At 40.1% G+C, this 20,970-nt stretch overlaps 1 protein-coding gene and 1 long non-coding RNA gene across 6 annotated transcripts in view; both read left to right on the forward strand.

Moving 5' to 3' along the window:
* The first annotated feature begins 1,452 nt into the window (after positions 1-1,452).
* The window catches only part of LOC140726379 (protein Jade-1-like), a 160,620-nt gene continuing 141,102 nt past the window's right edge, over positions 1,453-20,970 (forward strand). The window contains exon 1 of one of the 5 annotated variants that reach the window (XM_073042677.1): positions 1,453-1,522. Coding sequence is in view for 1 of the 5 variants with exons in the window: in XM_073042679.1 (XP_072898780.1) it covers positions 8,604-8,643 (40 nt within the window). In the remaining 4 variants the exon portion in view is untranslated. Of the gene's footprint in view, positions 1,523-1,592; positions 1,751-1,984; positions 2,025-2,145; positions 2,704-8,538; positions 8,644-20,970 lie in introns of those variants that run through there. The other 4 variants (XM_073042674.1, XM_073042678.1, XM_073042676.1 and 1 more) reach the window with 4 other exon arrangements.
* Positions 9,277-13,036, forward strand: LOC140726380 (uncharacterized). The gene is made up of 2 exons (XR_012098621.1): positions 9,277-9,357; positions 9,872-13,036. It is a non-coding gene; the product is annotated as an uncharacterized lncRNA (long non-coding RNA).

Below are 20,970 nucleotides of genomic sequence, written 5' to 3' on the forward strand. Positions count from 1 at the left end.
CTTTTTTGACAGAGTTGTTGAGATTTCTCTGAGTGTTTCAGAAGCCTTACTGATAATAAAAAAGTGTGTAGAGAGTTGAGTAAATGTTTTGTCAGTGTAAAAAAGTGTTCTCTCTTATGGATAGTTCAGAAGTAATGATCTCTAGAAACTGTTTAAAATTTGAATTGCTGCTTATTCCAGAGTTCGGGAGGATTAGGCAGGGTAAGCATTATTGTTTTTTAAAAACAATACTAAACAATACCTAGTTTAGCTAGGCTACCTATGTTCATGTTTCACGTGGATGTTTTTAAATGAGTTCTCTAGCCGCCTTCCTTAAAAACTGTGATCTCTTATGGAATTTTGATAAATAGTGCAGATTGCAAGGACGTGTATTTAATTGTAAGTATTGCTTCTTCTAGTTGGACAAATATTTTGTCAGAGTTAATGTTAAACTAAAACCATTGTTTGTCAATGGTTTGTTTGTCAATGCATTTTGTCATTACCATCACAATGCACATTTTGATGGGAAATAACGTTTTGTTGAGTAATATTGGTCTGAACTCATTTGCTGGAGTCAAGTGATTTGATGCCAAAATCAGCATTCTGTCAAAAAGGGTTAAAATTCCAATAGTCTAATTAGTAAACAAATGCTTTGTTGTTTAGCCAAAGAAAATATTGACATGCTTAGAAAATGTCACAAAAAATTCTGAATGTACTGAAAAATGAATTAAAACAAATTTATTAAAGGGCATGATTTTTATTTGCAGGATTGACTTTGAAATCTGTCATTTCATTTTAAATTCAGTATTATGATGGTACTGACATTCATCCGTGAAAACTCTGCAAAAACGCCTTAAAATATAACAGTTCTCAATCTGGTCGTCATTCCAGAGCCTAAAATAAAGGTTATAACATAATCAAAACAGGGTTTTAAGAAATTTCATTTTTTCATAATTCCAAGTAGTCAGAAGCGCTGCAAATTGAAGGATTGCCCTAGTATTTTCTCCCCGTGACGTGAGTTTCTTCTGGGTGCTCCGGTTTCCTCCCACAGTCCAAAGACAAACCGGTTGGTAGATTAGTTGATTATTGTAAATTGTCCCATGAATACGCTGGGGTCGCGGCTCGAAGGGCTTATTCCACGCTGTATTTCAAAAAATATTTAAATAAATGAATGAATTGTCTCGACCCAAAACATCCCGTTCGTTTCCTTCCATTGATACGGCCTGATCCGTTGACTATATTTACCTTGCTGCTGTTTTGCTGCATTGCAATAGTGGCCAACTGTCAAACTTCTTAAAATCCCACGTAAAACTGAAGATAAACATTTTTGTTTTAGTTTTTAACGTGATTAAGAAATTGTGAATTAAGTTTTAAATTACCCTCCCTCATTAGCGTCGCCTTCCAAATTCGTCTGTTAAACAAGGCATCGAGTTGTAGTGGAAAACGAAAGCTGGCTTGCAAAGGAGGCTCGCTGTCATCGTGTTGACACAACATGAAAGCACTCCCTCGTCTGGCAGCAAGCGGAGACCGACAGAAAGAGAAGGTAGAGAGTCCTTGTTTCACCCAACCAATTCCACCATAAGGACCAACGTCAGTCAGTGCATATGTGAAAGAGGGAGCGAGAAAGAAAGATAGAGGGAGCCACAATCTGCCACTGCAGCTGCCTGAACTCCACATTCAAAAAATCTTCACCATTTCCATCCAGTTTCACGTCAACAGACCAGCTTTAAAGCCAAAACAAAACAAACACACACAATTTTTTTTACAGCAGGTACTGTCCTCTTCCAATACTTTTAAGCGTTTGGGCTCGTTTTCTTTTGGGGAGGGAAAAGAGAGATTAATGTGTAGAGAGAGAGAAAAAAAAACAGGAGGACGATGGAGAGTACGTGGAGGGAGGGAGAGGAAGCAGAGGAGGAGATCCGGCGTTTAAAGAAAATGTCAAGCTTTTGATGTCTTTTCCGTTGTTGGCCTAGTTTCTGCTACAAGGGGAATTTTTTTAGTTCAGCAATTTGATCCCGAACGTCGCCGATGATGGAAATAATATAGTACGTCATTAATATGGCGCCAAAAGCTTGTGTGTTGTGAGAGAACAGGAGGGGGTGGGTGGTGGTGGAAGCAGGCAAGAAAATGATAGGGTGTCCTTTTTCCTGCAAAAGTTACCAGGAAGGCGGAGACCTCCGGCTGCAGTGTTTAATATGCACGGGTTATTGTTAAAAATTGCGACTGCGATGTTTTTAAAAAAAAGAAGTGGATGGAGGACGGGGCTGGGATTGCATTCGGTTGCGGTGGAGTTGCTGGCGGAGTCCCGACCGGGTTCTCGCTCTCTAGTTGGGAGCGATGTGTATATTTGGCAACTGCTGTTGCCAGGCGCCGCGGAACGTGACGCGATCGGGCGGCCCGGGAGTCGGGGCCGTGCGGCGTTCCGTGAGAACCTGGCGGGGGTGCAGACGCCCTTCGTGGCTCCCTGCATTTGCATTCGCATTTGCACCCAAATGCTCGGCGTGGTGCCAAGAGATAAATTACTGCCACCCTATATCTTTACTTTAGATTCAAGTGGAGCAAAAGTAAAATTGTGGGGGAGGGAACAGCGAAAATTTGTACAGCATGTTATTAAGGGACGAGCGATCGGGGGGCAGGACGCGAGCCTGGTGGAGTGTTAACACATGTTGCTTAGATAACAGCACCGAGAGAAATTAAGGTGCACTTGCATTGAGACTTTAGCATGTAAGTGATCGCATGTTAAAAAGTGTTATTTAATTTATGGGAGACATTTACAAATATAACTACTAAATATGTCAGTTTCCTCAGTTTTGTGCTCGTAACTTTACGGCTTAAACTTTCTTCCGTGCGACGTGCGGTCCGATTTGTTTATACAGCGTGTCATTTCATTACTCCCTCGATTTCAAGGGGAAAATCGAACAGTTTTAGAAATTATGAATGGGTTTGGTTTCTCGAAATGATCGTAGTTTGTGACTTGATATTTTTGGAGGGGGAAAACCTGCACATAGTTTCGGAATATTTAACTGCCAACGCAGCTGCTAGTATTCAGGACACAGAAGGAGCATGAAAATTGAGGCAACAGTAGTTGTGTTGGAATGCACCGTCCTGTCTGGAGGCCAAATGTATCCCCTCGAATGCACTGTGTGCATTGGCAAGGCTACCAGAGGTTATCTTCGATAAACGGTAGCGTAGGGGCTAAGGGCACACTCTTTATTTCATAATGTTCAGCCTTTCCACTTTTCTAACATTCAGATATTAATGTCGAGCTGGCTGAAAGCTTTGAAAGGCTGTATCAGTGTTTCAGAGAATGGCAGTTACTTTTCATAAACTTTTGCTCTTTGTGATATTTGGTTAGATATAATCAATATGTTTGTCCCCCAAACATCTCTCATTTCAGTGTGGTAGTAAATCTGGGTAGGAGTTCACAGTTCTGACATGTTGGTCCATTGCCTCCTCTTCTGCCACGATGTGGCCACTCAGATTGGAGGACAATACCTCATTCCGTTTAGGTGGCCTCCAACCTGATGGCATGAACATCAATTTCTCCAACTTCCGGTAATTTTCCCCCACTCTGGCCTCTTACCTCTTCCCTTCATCTGCCTATCAATTCCCCCAGGTGTCCCTCCTCCTTTCCTTTCTCCCATGATTTTTGCCTGTTCCACTTATCACCTCTCACCTTGTCTTCCTTCCCTTCCCCCACCACCTTGTTTTGACATCTTCCCTCTTCCATTCTGGTCCTGTTGAAGGGGCTTGGCCTGAACCGGCAACAGTTTTATCATTTCCATGGATGCTGTCAGACTTGAGTTCCTCCAGCATTTCGTGTGTATTGTATGGGATTTCCAGCATCTGCAGACTTTCTTCTGTTTAGGAGTTTACATTATCTCAAGTGTGTTGTGGTGATGTACTTCCCATAAGAGAAAGCGTTGCTAAGTGACCAACAGCCAATGTGTAGTTCATTCATGGTGACTGAACAGTTCAAAGAAAAAAGTGATGTAATAATACGCTGGAAAAAATACTGCCGGATCAATTGAGTGTTACGGAGGTAGACTGCTGGGCATATAAACTCATTCTCTGATCAATGTGCAGGAAGTTCCCTGTGTAGGTTAACTAGAATTGATGGAAACTTGCTCCTGTACCTTTATTTTCCTCTTTATTAATTGGTCTGACTGTAGTTGTTTAGATATAATGCGTCCTGATGAAGAGTCTTTGTCCGAAATTTCGACTGTTTTTCTCTCCATGGATGCTGCCTGACTCGCTGAGTTCCTCCAGCATTTTGTGTGTGTTGCTCTGGATTTCTGACACCTGCAGAATCTCTTAGGTTGAGAGAAAGTCTTTCTTTTGTGAACGTGTACAAAGGAAAAGCCCACGAATAATGAAATGAACCTATTTCATTTTCTTGAGGTGTTTTAGTGTGTCTTGAGAACTTTAATTTTCTATTAAGTTGTGATTTGTAATTGACCTTGTATGGGTAAATTTTTAAAAAGCTGAATTTAGAATTTACGAGAAATATAATACTAGTTCAATAATTAACTTTGAGGGTTACGCCATTAAACCAGGTGCATTATTTCCATCTAGGCAATTTTTGTGTGGCTTGTAGAAACTTAATGTCTAGGTCAGGTATGAAAATTATAGACCAAAAAGGCTTATGTGTAGGTTGAGTACTAAAGTTACAAATACATGGACAAAGCAAAAGACTCCAGATGTTAGAATCTGGAGCAAAGAAGAACTTTTGGAAGAATTTGATGATCAGGCAACATTTGTGGAGATAAATAGATAGTAAATGCTTTAGATTGAGATCCTTCAGCTGGAGTGAATGAGTAGAGTAGAGTAGAGTAGTCCTCTTTGAACTGATCACCTGCCTCTTCAGTCCAGATGCAATGTCTTGACCCATATGTTGATTCTCCATTTATCTCTACAGGTGCTGTCTGTTGCACTGTGTTCTTCCAACAGTTTTTTGTTTGAGTTGCATATACTTTAGATGTTTGCTTCATTCTTAATTTAAGAACAATTTAATTAACATCTCCCTTAAGATGACTTGACTATTCAGTGTGTACAAATTCTTTCGATATAAGGCAGTGATATGTTTGCTTTTGTGATCAAATTTTTGCATCTCTGAAGTCTGTTTCAGAGATGGATGTAAGAATTTGATTGTAGAGCGGGAATCTGATTGCCATAGAGTCATAGAACAGTACAGCACAGAAAAAGGTCCTTTGGCCCATTTCGTCCATACTGAACTATTAATTTGCCTAGTCCCATAAACCTGCACCTGGACCACAGCTCTCCATACCCCTCCCATCCATGTACCTATACAAATTTCTCTTAAATTTTGAGTTTAAACCACTTCCGCTGGCAGCTTGTTCCACACTCTCACCACCCTCTGAGTGAAGAAATTCACCCTCATGTTCCACTTAAACATTTCACCTTTCACCCTTAACCCATAACTTCTAGTCTCACCCAACCTCAATGGAAAAAGACTGCTTGCATTTCCCCTATCATAATTTTGTATACCTCTATTGAATTTCCCCTCATTTGTCTATGTTCCAGGAATAAAGTCCTGATCTATTCAAATTTCCCTCTACCTGAAGTTCTGGCAACGTCCTTGTAAATTTTCTGTGCTCTATTTCAATCTCATTGACAGCGTAATTTTCATGGAAGATAGTAATGGATTCTGCTTTGTATTTTGCTGTGTTTTACCTGATGACAATTCTATACTGTGTCACACTTACAGCTGCTGGGTTTTCCTATCAGAATAATGATAGTTTAGTTTGAATACCACTGAATCACTCTCAGTTATGTAACATGAAGCAAGTCAATGCATTTTCCTTTATATGGATTTCTTGGGTGATATGGTGATTTTAATTAGATGCCCCTTTTTATCAAGCAGTTCATTCTTTCTTTGTGATTAAAACTTATTGGCCAAGTTTTCCACTTCTGGCGCTGTCAACTCTTCTGACACCCGCTGTGCCCTTGCCAGATATTTGCTAACTTTTATATTGCTGAGTCAAATTGTTCTTTCATGAATAATCTGACAACTTGACTATTTTCTACAATTTACATTATTGTTTCATCCAGTATCTTGTATTTCTTTGAATATTTTAAACTCTTAAGCCAAGTCTTTGTATTCAAGTACTTCATCTTATCATTAATGTTTATACAATCGATGTTTCTTTGTTAATGCATTGTCTGAGAAGGGTGAGTACTCACTAAGGGCAAGTAAAGGAGCGTCCTTCAATTCCCTTGCTCGGCAGAATCACTCAGTACTCGGGGGGAAAAAAAAAGAATCGCAGGGTAGTATGTGATGACATTTATGTACTTTGAGAATAAAATGATCTTGAACTTGGAACTGAAAATTGACACTAGACATTAGAATACTACAGCACAGTACAGGCCCTTCAGCCCTCGATGTCGTGCCGACCCATATATTCCTTTAAAAAAAGTACTAAACCCACACAACCCCGTAACCCTCTATATTTTTTTCATCCATGTGCCTGTCCAAGAGGCTCTTAAATACCCCTAATGTTTTAGCCTCCACCACCATCCCTGGCAAGTCATTCCAAGCACCCACAACCCTCTTTGTAAAAAAAACTTACCCCGATGTCTCCCCTAAACTTCCCTCCCTTAACTTTGTAGATATGCTCTCTGGTGTTTGCTATTCATGCCCTGGGAAACAGGTACTGGCTACCCACCCTATCTATGCCTCTCATAATCTTGTAGACCTCTATCAAGGCCCCTCTCATCTTTCTACGCTCCAAAGAGAAAAGTCTCAGCTCTGCTAACCTTGCTTCATATGACTTGTTCTCCAATCCAGGCAACGTTCTGGTAAATCTCCTCTGCACCCTCTCCATAGCTTCCACATCCTTCCTATAATGAGGTGACCAGAACTGAATACAATACTCTTAAGTGTGGTCTCACCAGAGATTTGTAGAGTTGCAACATGACCTCTCTACTCTTGAACTCAATCCCCCTGTTAATGAAGCTTAGCATCCTATAGGCCTTTTTAACTATCCTATTAACCTGTGCAGTGACAGTATGGATTTGAACCCCCAAGGTCCCTCTGTTCATCCACACTCTTCAGTAACCGACCATTAACCCTGTACTCAGCCTTCTGGTTTGTCCTTCCAAAATGCATCACCTCACACTTATCCGGATTGAACTCCATCTGCCACTTTTCTGCTCAACTCTGCATCCTGTCTATATCCTCTCGTAACCTTCGACAACCTACAGCTCCATCCACAACTCCTCCAGTCTTCCTGTCATCCGCAAACTTACTCACCCATCCTTCCGCCTCTTCATCCAGGTCATTTATAAAAATCACAAAGAGCAGGGGTCCCAGGGCAGATCCCTGCGGCACTTCACCAGTCACCGACCTCCAGGCAGAATACTTTCCTTCCATTACTACCCTCTGCTTTCTTCCTGTAAGACAATTTTTTATCAAAACAGTCAAGGTTCCACTGATCCCATGCCTCATGACTTTCTGGATAATAATAATAATTGATTATTATTTTTCCGTTAAAACTTTGGAAGCATGTTTTACATTATAATTTTTGATGTATCTTTATACTTTATGTCTGCAGTTAATTAGGCGGCTCTGATCAAGGCATAGTTCTCTTAAATATAACAAGTTCCAATATTGTTTTTCCATGAGATAAGGAAGTTGTCATTTGTTTGATTTGTGCCACCTCAGTCATTATTCCAGAGTTCAAGGTCAGTTCAAGCACCAACTTGTCTTCAGCCACACAAAAAAATCAATCACAAATAAAATTTAACCCCATAGCACTGGATTTGCCACAGATATTTCTAAATTTCTGCCTGCAGTCTTGTTGGAGAAAAGATCGTTGCTATTAAATTAGTTACTACTGCTCAGTTAGCCAGCTGACATGTCACCAATGTAACTGGAAGCAACCAGATGTATGCTTGCCATCTTCTGCTGTAGGGTTCCTCTGTTTGATGCTGTTGCTGCCCAGGGATATTTTTAAGAGGACCTTAGTTTGGATCAGACAAAAGTTGCCTTAATTATATCATTAAGTGTGCTTTGGGGAATTGCTACAGTGATCGTGTTTGTTACAGGTTCATCACTTTAACCTAGAAGTGTAGAATTACCACTGAATGGGTGATTTGCCCATCAGGACGTAAGTCCATGTGGATGAAAAATTCCAGATACTGCTGTTAAAAGAGAAAATGCTGAGAGCACTCATCAGATCAAGCAGCATCTGTATAAAGACAGTGTTTCAGGTCAGGGACCCTCTTTCTCTTTCCACAAATGCTGCCTGACCTGAAAGTTTCCAGCAATTTTATCTCTTTCATCCATTCAGCCCCATTATTCTTTGTCAGTTTGTGAATTATTTTCCCTTGAGTGCCTGTCCACTTTCCTCCCCCCCCCCCCCCCTCCAAAGTAAACCCCTGATTGACACAGTTTCCATTACCCATACAGGTTCAAAGTACAGCCATACTCCAAACAAGACCTGCTTTTCTTATCATTCCCACCTTACTTAAATTGGAAATTCCCGAAGCTTTTGAGCCACCTGCTAATAGAGTCATAGAACACGGCAACATTGAAACAGGCTCTTCACCCTGTCTCATCCACGCCAAGCAGCTTCTCCTTGCTTTCCCACGTTAGACATGCCATGATTCAGTGCATCTTTGTCAAGCTCATCCTTTGCTCTGGTTAGCCATACTAATACCTGTTGTTTATTACTGCTCAAAGCTTAAGTTTTGTAAATCTGTAAAATTGCAAGTTCTTTTTGAGAGACTTTATATCATACAGTTTTACTTTTCAATTTACTTATTGGGAGTTTTGTGTTTTGTAATGTAAACTTTCTGTTTTCGAAGGTTGCAAAAATGGTTGTTTGAAATGGGTGATATTGTTTGGATGATAACTTATAGATAAAACAGTTAACTCGTGAGTCTCTTTAATGTTTTTTTTCCCAAGAGGAAGTTTTAAAATTATACAAAGAAGCTATGAAATTTAAATTGTTCATTGTTAAGAGAGGTGGGCAGGTGCCTTGGAGTTGTATTGCATTTCACAGTTTGAAAAGGCACTTAATTTTTAATCGCAAATTGTGTTTATCTATCTTCTGTTAATTTTCATTCAGTGAATTTCCTGAGCAGCATGGCTGGAAACACAAAATAATGAGATGGATATTACTACTTTATTTTGCCTGTTAAGTCAACAGATATTTTGTTTTTAGCTGAAACGTTTGGTACCAATTTAGAAAGTGGGCTAAAAGGAGCTGCAATATTCACAGGCCATCTTGGATCACTTAGCTGGTGTGAGCAGTGAGTGTGGAAGAGTGAGAAGTATGATATGCCATATTGTGACGGCTTTGACAGAAGATACATAGAGACTGTTTCCGAAGGCTGGAAATTCTAAAACTTGGGGTATGTACACTTGGGTTAAATGGTTTATTATTTGGGACTAAAGTGAGGAGAAATCTCTTAAAGCTCCAGATCAGGGGTGTCAAACTCATTTTAGGTCACGGGCCGGATTGAGCAAAATGCAGCTTCATGTGGGCCGGATCAGTCGGACGCGTGCGAACGCAGCTTTCGTTGCCTCCGTTTTTTCAGCCTGCTCTCATGTGTCTCAGTCTCTGCTATAACTACAAAGTGTTTCACTTTACAAATTCCGTTTCTTATGAAGAAGACTGCCGAGCAAGACTGCCGAATAAACACTAAAAACCCTGAAAACCTGGTACCTGAATAAACTCAGCATTAGCCATGTCATACGCCATAGGCGCTTCGATTACTGGGGCCAGCTTTAATAGTAATTAGATATTATCTCGCGGGCCAAAGATAATTCCACCGTGGGCCGGATTTGGCCCGCGGGCCTTGAGTTTGACATATATGCTCTAGATTGCAAAGTTTTCTGAATTTGTAATCTTTGTTATTTATTTAGAGATACAGTGTGTAACAGGCCCTTCTGGCTCAACGAGACACTGCCAAGCAAACTACCTCTTTAACACTAGCCTAATCTCAGGGCAGTTTGGCCAGTGCGTCTTTGGACTGTGGGACGAAACCGGAGCATCTGGATGAAACCCACGGGGTCAAGGAGACAACGTACGAACTCATTACAGACAGCACCAGAAATGAACTTCAATGACCCGAGTTACACTAACTGCTACTCAATCTTGGAGGCCGTGGAAGGTCTTGTTGAATGTATGTAGGGCTGAGAATGACCATCTTTTGGACCTTGGGGCAATCAGCAGATTGGATAGGAAGGCAGCTGTCCAAAAGGCCAAGTCCACTTCTATTTCCAATATTGAAGATTTCTGAAATTTAGTAAAGGACAGAGAAGTAGACTGTTACACTTTGTGAGTCACACCATCCTCTGGTTTTGTTAGTTACATTTTTATTTTGAGTCCAGCAATCCAAGGCTTTGATTAATTGTGTGTTTGTTTCTTTAAATTCTCCTGTGGCCAAACTTTAGGTCTTTGCTGTTGCCTTTGTCACAGCCTAGGCTGTCTGTGTATGTGTGTTGTGTGGCTGTTGACAGTGAGAAGCACCACATTTGAAACTGATCATGCCCTGCCTCCCTGTCCACTGTTGGATTTACATGATGTTCTTTGTCATGTCTCTAATACTGTCTGATTGAGGAAAGATTATTTGCCAGATTCTTATTCTGGAACTGTTGACTGCATTAAAATGGAATATATGACGTTAGTTAAGAATGGTAGTGATGACAGTTTTTGGAATGTAGTTTATCAAAACTGGCTCAAAGGTATAAGGCTCACATTATTTTTGCTACAGAGGGAAAGTTTAAGTTTGGTCATAGTATAAACTATTAATTGGATTCCTTCATGTGCTTCAGTAGTTGTGCTTGGCAAGCCCATCTAGTTTGCTTCCAGCTATGTATAGACCTTGAGCCAAGAGACTGAACTATGTACTTGTTACAGTTTTAGCTTCATTTTCTAGCTCCTGTAATTGCAGCTGAGTTTCTGATATCAAGGCGTGCACGTGTGCTAGCTATAGTCAAGAAACAATTTCCATATGAGGCCAGACTTGTTCCAGTACAGTTCAATGACATCACTTAATCAGCGGGAATTCTGCAGGTGAGGAAGTTCAGAATTCCACTGAGTTGAGGTACCTTGGTGATTCAGAAACAAAACATTCCATTCAGTATTTTAATATTTTTAAAGAGAAACAAATAAGTTAAGAGTAAAGCAGTTTAAATCATTTTCGGAGCATAAGGCAGTACTGTATAGATAACACAGAGATCTGACACTACACCGCTTCAGTTTGCGTTCCAACCATTCATCACGTCGTTGGGTTAATTTCGACTTTTAAAACAACAAATCTTCTGTACTAATAATTTGTGTGTGTGGTTGTGTCATTTGGTGGTAAAATTAACTTTTTAAAAAATTAAAATTGATGCTGAATTACCATGCAATCAAATTGGTATGACGTTGCTTCTTTGCACTTAAATTAATTTTCACAAGTATATTTTGTTAATGTTATGCTGGCTAGAAAAGAAGGGAGGGTGTCCATCACTCTAGTCTCTGCTGCTGCTGTTGTGTGACCCTTGTGGCTTGGAGCATGTTTACAGCATTTACTTACCGTCATGTGTCCATACAAACTGGAGGAATCCAAGCCTTAGAAACTTAAGAGCAATCATTTTTAGTAGGTGGAAAATGTGAGTGTCTTACTTTCAGTGCATGTAAGTGTGTATCAGTTTTAAATGCTGCCTGTAATCCATTTTGAGTACCGGTAAAGATGTATTTTAACGGGGTTGCTGTAGAGAAGTTTGCAGTTGGTTACATACTAATAGCAGATTATAGTGCAGTAAGATAGGGAAAGCTCACAGGATTTGCTGTGCGTAGAGTGGGTAGCCTTACACTGTCCAAGTGTATATGAAATAGAGCTGTGTGATTGAAACCTGGATTTTAAGCATGTGCCTCAAATTATCCTGGAATATCATTTTAAATGACTTTCAGTGTGAAAGCTGCTGGTTTATGGGAAGTCAAAGCATATGCATTTTTAAAAACTGTTGCTTTTTAGTGCACAACCAACTTTTAAGGTGTTGCTGAGTTTTTAGGGGCCATGGACCAGGTCATATACCTCTGGTTAGTAGGAAAGACATTGCGGCGCTATTTTATCCTTCTAAAACTACTTTAAAATGCTGAAAACGATGTTTCACGGTGGACTGACAAACCAAATTTGACATATGCCACATGAGGAGTTATTAGAACAGATGAGAATTGGTTTTAGAAACATAGAAAACCTACAGCACAATACAGGCCCTTCGGCCCATAATGGTCTGTGGAACATGTACTTTCAGAAATTACCTGGGATTACCCATAGCCTTCTATTTTTCTAAGCTCCATGTACCTATCTAAGAGTCTCTTAAAAGACCGTATTGTATCTGCAAAAGACCCTGTTGTTTTATGGAGTGTCTTAAAGGAGAAAAGTGAGGGAGCAGCATTTTAGAACTAAAGTTCTAGAACTTGGGTCCTCAGCAGTCGAAGGTAAAGGTGACATTGGAGGAGCAATTAAAGTCAGGATTGGCACAAAGGAGCTCAAAGAGCACAAGTTCTTGTGGAGTTGACAGGCTAACATTGATTATGGCCATCAATGATTTTAAAGTTAATCATTTTTTTAACTTAACCATGGGCAATAATTAGAATGAGGTTTGTTAAAATATGGAGAGCAGAATTTTGATTAAAGGGTGAGAGGATGACTGGGTGTTCTTTGTTAGATCGAACCTCACCTATTCAAACATGGGAACAAGAGCTTTAGCTGCAGATGAATTGTATGCTCGGGCTGAGTATGTATTACTTTTGAGGTGGAAGTTGGTATGCTTAGAGATGAAACTGATAGGAGGTTCAGACTCCGACATCTCTAGAGCCAGGGATGGAATTTACTGAAGCATATGTTTTGACTGGTATTATTTCATTCATAGTTATTATTGCTTGTGTTCTTCAGTGAGCAAGGTGGGCATGTTGGTGCTGGAATGTGTGGCGGACATTTGCCTCCTGCACATCCTTGGGTTATGTTATTAATGCAAACAATGCATTTCACTGTATCTTTCAATGTACAAATGATAAATAAATTGATCTGAATCTGATATGAAGGTGATGGTTTCATTAGTCTTCCTAGTATTAGAAGACATATTCAATGCCGTAGATAAAGATGCAAATTTAATGATGGAGGAAGGAGATGACAGTGAAGAGAATTAAGGTGTCCATGAGTCATAAGGGCACAATTAGGCCATTGTTTCTGCTCTGCCATTCCATCATGGCTGATTTGTTATTACTCTCAACCCTATTTTCCCTGTAACCATTGACCACCTGACTAATCAAGAATCTATCAACCTCTGCTTTAAATTTACCCAATGGCTTAGCCTCCATGGCCACCTGTGACAATGAATTCTGCTACCGTTTGGTGAAAGAAATTCCTCCTCACATCTGTTTTAAGTGGACACCCTTCTATTCTGAGACTGTTCCCATTATAGGAAATAGTCTTTCCACATCCACTCTATATATGTCTTTCAATGTCCAATAGGATTCAATGAGATCCTCTCTCATTCTTCTAAACTCTAGTGAATACAAACCCAGAGCCATCACAGTCTCCTCTGATGTTAATCTTTTCATTCCGGGAGTCATTCTTATGAATCTCTTCTGGACCCTCTCCAGTGCCAGTACATCTTTTCTCTGATAAGGGGCTCAAAACCGCTCACAGTGCTCCAAATGTGGTCTGACCAATGCTTTATAAAGTCTCAGCATTCCATCCTTGCATTTACATTCTAGTTACCGTGAAATTAATGCCAAAATTGCATTTGCATTCTTTATTATCGACTGAACCTGCAAGTTAACCTTTAGGGAATCCTGCATAAGGACTTCGAAGTCCCTTTGCACCTCTGATTTTTGAATTTTCTCCCTGGTTAGAACATAGCTTATGCCTTTATTCTTTCTACCAAAGTGCATGGCCATACACTTCCATACTCGATATTCCATCTGCCAATTCTTTGCCCATTTTCCAAGACTTCCGCAGACCCTCTGCTTCCTCAACATTACCTGGCTCTCTATGTATCTTTGTATTGACTGCAATCTTGGCTACAAAGCCATTGATTCCATCATCCAAATCATTGAAAGATAATGTGAAAAGAAACTTAATCCAACACTGACCCCTGTGAATACCACTAGTAACTGGCAGCCAAACAGAAAAGGTCCCCTTTATTCCCACTCTTTCCCTCTTGTCCGTCAGCCAATGTTCTATCTATGCTGGTATCTTTCTTGTAATACTATGGACTGTTATCTTGTTACGCAGGCTCTTGTGCAGCACCTTGTCAAAGGTCTCCTGAAAATCCAAGTACACAACATCCACTGACAGCAATGCATGCAAAATGCTGGAGGAACTCAGCAGGTCAGGGAGCATCTATAGAAAAAGAGTAAACTGTCAATGTTTCGGACCGAGACCTTTCATCAAGTCCTGATCGAAGATTCAGATATTAATTTATTATTGAAGTATGTATGTGGTATACAACTCTGAGATTCTTCTTCTCCAGATAACCACGAAACAAAGAAAAGTCAGTTCAAAGAGAAACAGCATACCGACCCCCCCATACAAAAAAGAATGGCAGCATGATCATCAACACCCCCAGCCCCCCTACCCCTACACAAAACACAACAAAAACATCAGCCTTCAAATCCTCTTCCCCATACAAAAAACTAACAAAAACAGATAACATTATAACTCCCAAACTTCTCTTCCCCTGCATAAAAAAAACTGAGCAAAAACAGCAATAACACAATATAAAAACCATAGGACTGAAAAAATCCATTGTCCAAATCCTTAAACACAGAACCTTGGTAACATCCTTCGACATTATCGATAGAGACACTGCTTGAAGGGTCTCGGCCTGAAATGTTGATTGTTTACTCTTTTCCTTAGATGCTGAGTTCCTCCAGCATTTTGTGTGTGTTGTTTTGGAGTTCCACTAACTGCAGATTTTCTCGTGTTTATGGAATATCCTGCTTGTTATTTTCTCAAAGAATTCCAGCAGATTTGTCAGGCAAGATTTCCCCTTAAGGAAACCCTGCTGGCTTTACCCTACTTTATACGTGCCTTCAAGTGCTCTGAAACCTCATCCTTACTGATGGATTCCACCATCTTCCCAACCACTGAAGTCAGGCTAACTGGCCTATTTTTTTTGTCTCCTTCCCTTCTTAGAGTGGAGTGACATTTGCAATTTTTCAGACCTTCAAAACCATTCCAAAATCTATTGATTCTTGTAAGAGCTTGCCTCCACAATCTCTTCAGCTACCTCTTTTAGAACCATGGTGTAATTCAGCTGATCCAGGTGACTTATCTACCTTCAGGCTTTACAGCTTCCCAAGCACCTTCTCCTTAGTAATAGCAACTACACTCACTTCTGCCTTTGATTTCTGGTATTCTGCTAGTGTCTTTCACAGTGAAGATTGACATAGAATGTTCAGTTTGTTTGCCACTTCTTTGTCCCCCTTTACTATCTTGCCGCCATAATTTTCTAGTAGTCCGATATCCACTCTCAACTCTCTTTTATTCTTTGTACAGTATATCTGAAAAACTTTTGGTATCTTCTTTTAAGCAAGTGTATCTTCATATTTCATCTCTTTATGGCTTTTTTTGTTACCTTGTGCTAGATTTTAAAAGCTTCCCAATCATCCAGCTTTCTACTAAATTTTGCTATTATATGCCTTCTCTTTTGCTTTTATGCTGTCTTTGACTTTTCAAGTCAGCCTCAGTTGCCTCATTTTCCCTTTAGAAACCACTTCATCTTTGGGATGTATCTATCCTGCACCTGCTGAATTGCCCCCAGGAACTAAGGCCATTGCTGTTCTGCCATCATCCTTGCTAGTGTTCCCTTCCAATCAACTTTGGACAGCCCCTCTCTCATACCTTTCTAATTCCATTTACTCATTGTCTTTTAAGGGTTCCTTTACATTAAGCTCCTAATCAAAACTGGTTCATTACATAACACCCAATCCAGAATTGCCTTTCCCCTGGTGACCATAAGCTGCTCCAAAAAACCATCTCAGAGGAATTCTACAAATTCCCTCTCTTGGGATCCAGCACCAAACTGATTTTCCCAATTAACCTGCATATTGAAATCCCCCGTGACTGTCGTAACATTGCCCTTTTGACATGCCTTTTCTATCTCCAGTTTTAATTTGTATCTCACATCCTGGATACTGTGTGGAGGGCAGTATGTACCTCCCATTAGGGTTTTACCCTTGCAGTTTCTTAACTTGCCTATTCTGAATCAGGCTAAAAGTGCAAACTAGTTCGTTGTTCTTGTTGACTGAGAAGCAGTTACCACTGGAGAAATTTTTGTTGAGTAGTTAGTGAAGAGTGTGTGTGTGTGTGTGTGTGTGTGTGTGTGTGTGTGTGTGTGTGTGTGTGTGTGTGTGTGTGTGCTTTTTATTTCTAGCCCCACTCTATTTACTGGTTTGGAAACTTGTGTGAAGTAAGCAAGTGAGTAGAATTTTCCAGTGTTGGTCAGGATTGGCTGTTTTTCAGAAGTTACAAGAATTTGATAGCTTTTTATGGTGTGTATTTTTTTTCTGGATTGGCTGTATACACTGAGTTTCGAGTATAAATAGTTCATATAAACTTTGGCCAGACATTTTTCACCAATGTAAATAATCAAGTGCATGAGGATTGGAATAAATTCATTCAACTTAAAAGTAGACTTCAAATTTTGCTGTTCTTTGAAATATATGGCAACAGTTAACTAAGTTCTTGAGCTGCAATAACAAACTACTTTTGTTTTTGTTATTCAAGTTGGTTGTTGATGTCCTTGAATATATTGAATCGTTTGTATTTGGTCCCTTCTATAGCAAAGGTTCTTCTGATGGTTTGAGAAAGTGCTATAGGAACACAAGAAATAGGAGCAGGAGGAGGCCATCTGGCCCGTCGAGCCTGCCCCGCCATTCAATAAGATCATGGCTGATCTGGCCATGGACTCATCTCCATTTACCTGCCTTTTCCCCATAACCCTTAATTCCCCTAGTATGCAAAAACCTATCCAATCTTGTCTTAACATATATTTACTGAAGTAGCCTCCACAGCTTCATTGGGCAGATAATTCCACAGATTTGTCACTCTCTGGGAAAAGTATTTCCTCCTCATCTCTGTCCTAAACCTACTCCCCTAAACCTAATTCTAGTCTCACCTACCAGTGGAAACAGCTTTCCTGGTTCTATCTTATCTAACCCTTTCATAATTTTATGTTTCTATAAGATCTCCTCTCATTCTTCTGAATTCCAGTGAGTATAGTCCCAGGTGACTCAATCTCTCCTCATAGTCTAATCCCCTCATCTCTGGAATAAACCTGGTAAACCTCCTCTGTACTGCTTCCAAAGCTAGTATATCCTTCCTCAAGTAAGGAGACTAGAACTGCAGACTATGTTGTACTATAGTATGTAATGTACCATGACAAACTATTAAAGCATGCAGACTTGTCATGTTGAACAACTGCACGTAATAAAGTGGCTCCCCTTTCTGAATAAGTCTCGTGTCAGGAAAGCAAGTAAGGAAGAAAATCTTGCATTTGAATAGCACCTTTCAAGACATCAGAGCACTGCTGTAATGGAGCAGTGTTTTGAAGCATAATCACTAAATTATTGGCGGGAATGAAGCAGCCAAGTGATGCGCAGTTGTAATTTGTTGCAGCAGTAGTGTGGGTTGTGGGTAAATATGTCAGATATTGGTACGTGACTGCAAAGTGTTCAATCCTGGTGTCGGATAGCCATTCACTGTGTAAAGACATTGTTGGTATGAAGGAGTAGCTCGTATCATTGAGTCATTTCCAGTAAACAGTATCTTCAGAAGTGAGTGAGCTTTTTTTAATATTAGTAAATCAGAAATTGAAGTTTTGTTGCTTAATTTTTAATATATTCATAAAAATAATAGAATAAATGAAATGTCAAGATCCAGGCAGAAGGTCCACATTTAGTGACCAATATTTGTTAATGAGAACTGTAGTTTGGATGCTATTGGTGACTGTTGATTTTAGAAAGGAAATGCTGACAAGAATTTCTTATTATGACTTGATGAGGGCATGTGCTAAAAAAAATAATAACAGGGAATTTGTGGTTAAAGTTGCTGAGTCACTATTGTCTGTACCACAGAACTTCATTAAAGAGGAGGAGCCAGATTTGATTGTTAGTCTATACTGATCTCAGCTGCACATTATCCGTGTTCCAAGGCATTTGGCTTGGGGAAGTCTCCCACTGCTGATCATTGAATAGTTAGACTCCTGCTAAAAGGTCAGCTTGCAGTAACTTTAAAGGATAGCTTACAAGATCTAGAAGGGTTTGAATCCATTTGCAATTCCTTCAGACTTAGGAATAGAAAATCAGAAGTAGAGATTGTTGTGGGTTTATAACTTTATTTTTGAAAAATAAAGCGCTTCCATGTCTTGAAGACTCAGAAGGTGCAGTATGAATGTGAAATTTTTTTTCCACATCGTGCAAACCAGTGCCTAGGTGGACTGAGGGTCCTTGTCTTTGTGATTTAAGAAATTAGAGCTTTTACTTTTTAACTAAATTGCATCTTTCCTTTGCATAAGTGGAGTAGCTGCTTTGTGGTTGATTGCCAGATCACTTGCACTGTATCCCTAAAGTTGAAAGCTTGGAGACTAACAGTTGCTTTGCACAATGGTAATCTTCCGTTCAAAACCGCATCTGGGAAGTTACAAAGCAAGCATTTCCTGGAAGACTTGACTTCAGTGTGCTTACTTACAGTGAGATTGATAAATGGCTTTTTTTTTCAGTTCAAAATTTAATAAGCATTGATACTCTTCAGATTTCAAACTGTTTCTGGGACTGATAGATCATCAATATATGATTAGTTACTTCATAACTCCCCTTTATCTAGTCTCCAACCCCCATCTAATGCTTCTGGAATTTGAGACCTCTTCCCTTATCATCATTTGAAGCCTTCTGATTATTTTTTCATTTTGCAAAACAGCACAGTATAATACAAGACTTATTCATTCTCCAAAGAAGTGTGCTTGTGAGGATTTATTTACAACCTTGGCAGAACGTACAGAATAAATGCTCTGAGTTAATGTTTGGACATTTGAGCTAGCAGGATATGAGGGAACTATCGGGAGGACAAGAGACTGTGACTATGTGTCTGCTTACACAATGCATGGTTCAGTTAGAAAATGATTGCAACACTGCCATCGATCTGCTAAAGAGAGGCTGCAATTTTAATGTTCAGTTAAGTTGTGCGGATGTCAATGTCATCAATTATTGTTGGCATCAGATGGGAATTTTTTATTTGTCTACTGAAAAAAGCCATGTCCCAATTTTTTTTTGGCATCAAGTTCAGTGAACAGTACAATTAAAGAGAAATTGCAAAGTCCTTGACCATTATCTGGCTCATAGCAAGCTTCAAAATCCACCTAGCAGTCAATGAGAAAAGGTCCTCCCTGTAGTCTGTTGTAGTCTGCAGCTGTCCGAGATTTATCCACTTGTTGGATTGTTTGTTTTTGCTCTTAGTTGAGAACTGTGAAGTTGGGAGTGCCAGATTCAGAGGGAATGTCAGGCGCGTTGCCATTGACATTGACAGCTGACCCGAAGCTGTTGGAATCTGAAATGCAACTACTGCGCATTTCCTTTATCTGCCCTGATCTGTTGCTTTTTAAACATGATTCAGCAAATTTTTTTTTGAAATGGAAAGTGAAATTGTTATATCTCTTATGTGGATTAGCACAGTTTGTAGTATATTCCCAGCTGAAAGTGCCATTAATCTGTTGAATCACAGGTGAAGATTTAGCAATTCTGAAGGAACTGATGACTCTAACTTTTTTTCTTTTTGTAAGTTATGACAAGGGCCTGTGTGTTATTATGTTAACATCATTTGGCTGTCGTAGCTAATGTTGTTGAGGTTTTGTAGCCAGGTCATACAGTCTGGTGTGGCTGTGAAAATGTTGACCAGGTGCACACAAGGAGAATAGAGAGGGAATTTGTTGATATATTTCATCATTTGACTTTTTTTGTTTTAGTTCTAAATTGGATAACCTGAGTTTGCATTATTATAAAAGATGGGTTTGCAAAATGGCATGGTCATTAGAGGGTGGTACATTGGTTAAGGCTACTGCCTAAAAGCTCCAGTGACCCAGGTCGATCTTGACCTCGGCAGCTGTCTGTGTGGAGTACATGAGCTCTCCCTGTGACCGTGTTGATTTCCTGTAGATGCACTGCTCTCCTGCCAGGTACCAACACATGATAGTTGTTAAGCTAATTGGTATGCCATTTAGTCTAGGTGGGTTACTGGGAAGTCTAGTCAAATACTTTGGCCATAAGAGAAAGTGTAGATTATCAGGGAATAATAGGGCATATGGGATTGTTCTGTGAGATCACATAGACCTAATAGGTTGAATGACCTGTCGTCAGAAATATAAATAGTTATATTCAACTATTCTGTTCAACATTGACTTCTGGCCTGTTTACTTATTGCTGAGAGACCTAGGCAGTGTGTTGGTTTGGGGAATCATTGCTGAGGTCCTTCTTAAATGTTCACTTCTATTGTTCCTTTTCAAGGTGCACCCTTAGCACCTCTCCCATTGTGATCTCTTCTTTGAGCGGCAGTCTCTGCCTGCCCTCCAACATGCAGTGGATCCTCTGTGGTGTGGTCAGAGACATTTGACTAGCAAAGTGTACAGTGGGCGGGGGGGGGGGCGGAGACGGTGGAAGGAGGATGAGGGAGGAGCAATGTTCACCAGCCGACATCGGGAGTCACTTGACATCTGTTTGACTTGACTGCCCTGTTGATGCATATGTGTGACATCCAGCAGTTTGATGTGGTGACTGTCCATGTCTGTGGGAGCATAGTGTTTAACACAGAGCACAGGAACAGGCTCTTAGTAATTAAGTGCCTTCTGTCTACACGGTGCCCATGTCCTTCCATTCTCTGTACAAGTATGTCTATCTAGACCCTCTTGAACACCTCTATCATATTTGCTACTACCGCCACCGTAACACATTGCAGTCAGCTATCACCCTCAAT

Source organism: Hemitrygon akajei, chromosome 4, assembly GCF_048418815.1.
Source record: "Hemitrygon akajei chromosome 4, sHemAka1.3, whole genome shotgun sequence".
NCBI classification, from domain to species: Eukaryota; Metazoa; Chordata; class Chondrichthyes; order Myliobatiformes; family Dasyatidae; genus Hemitrygon; species Hemitrygon akajei.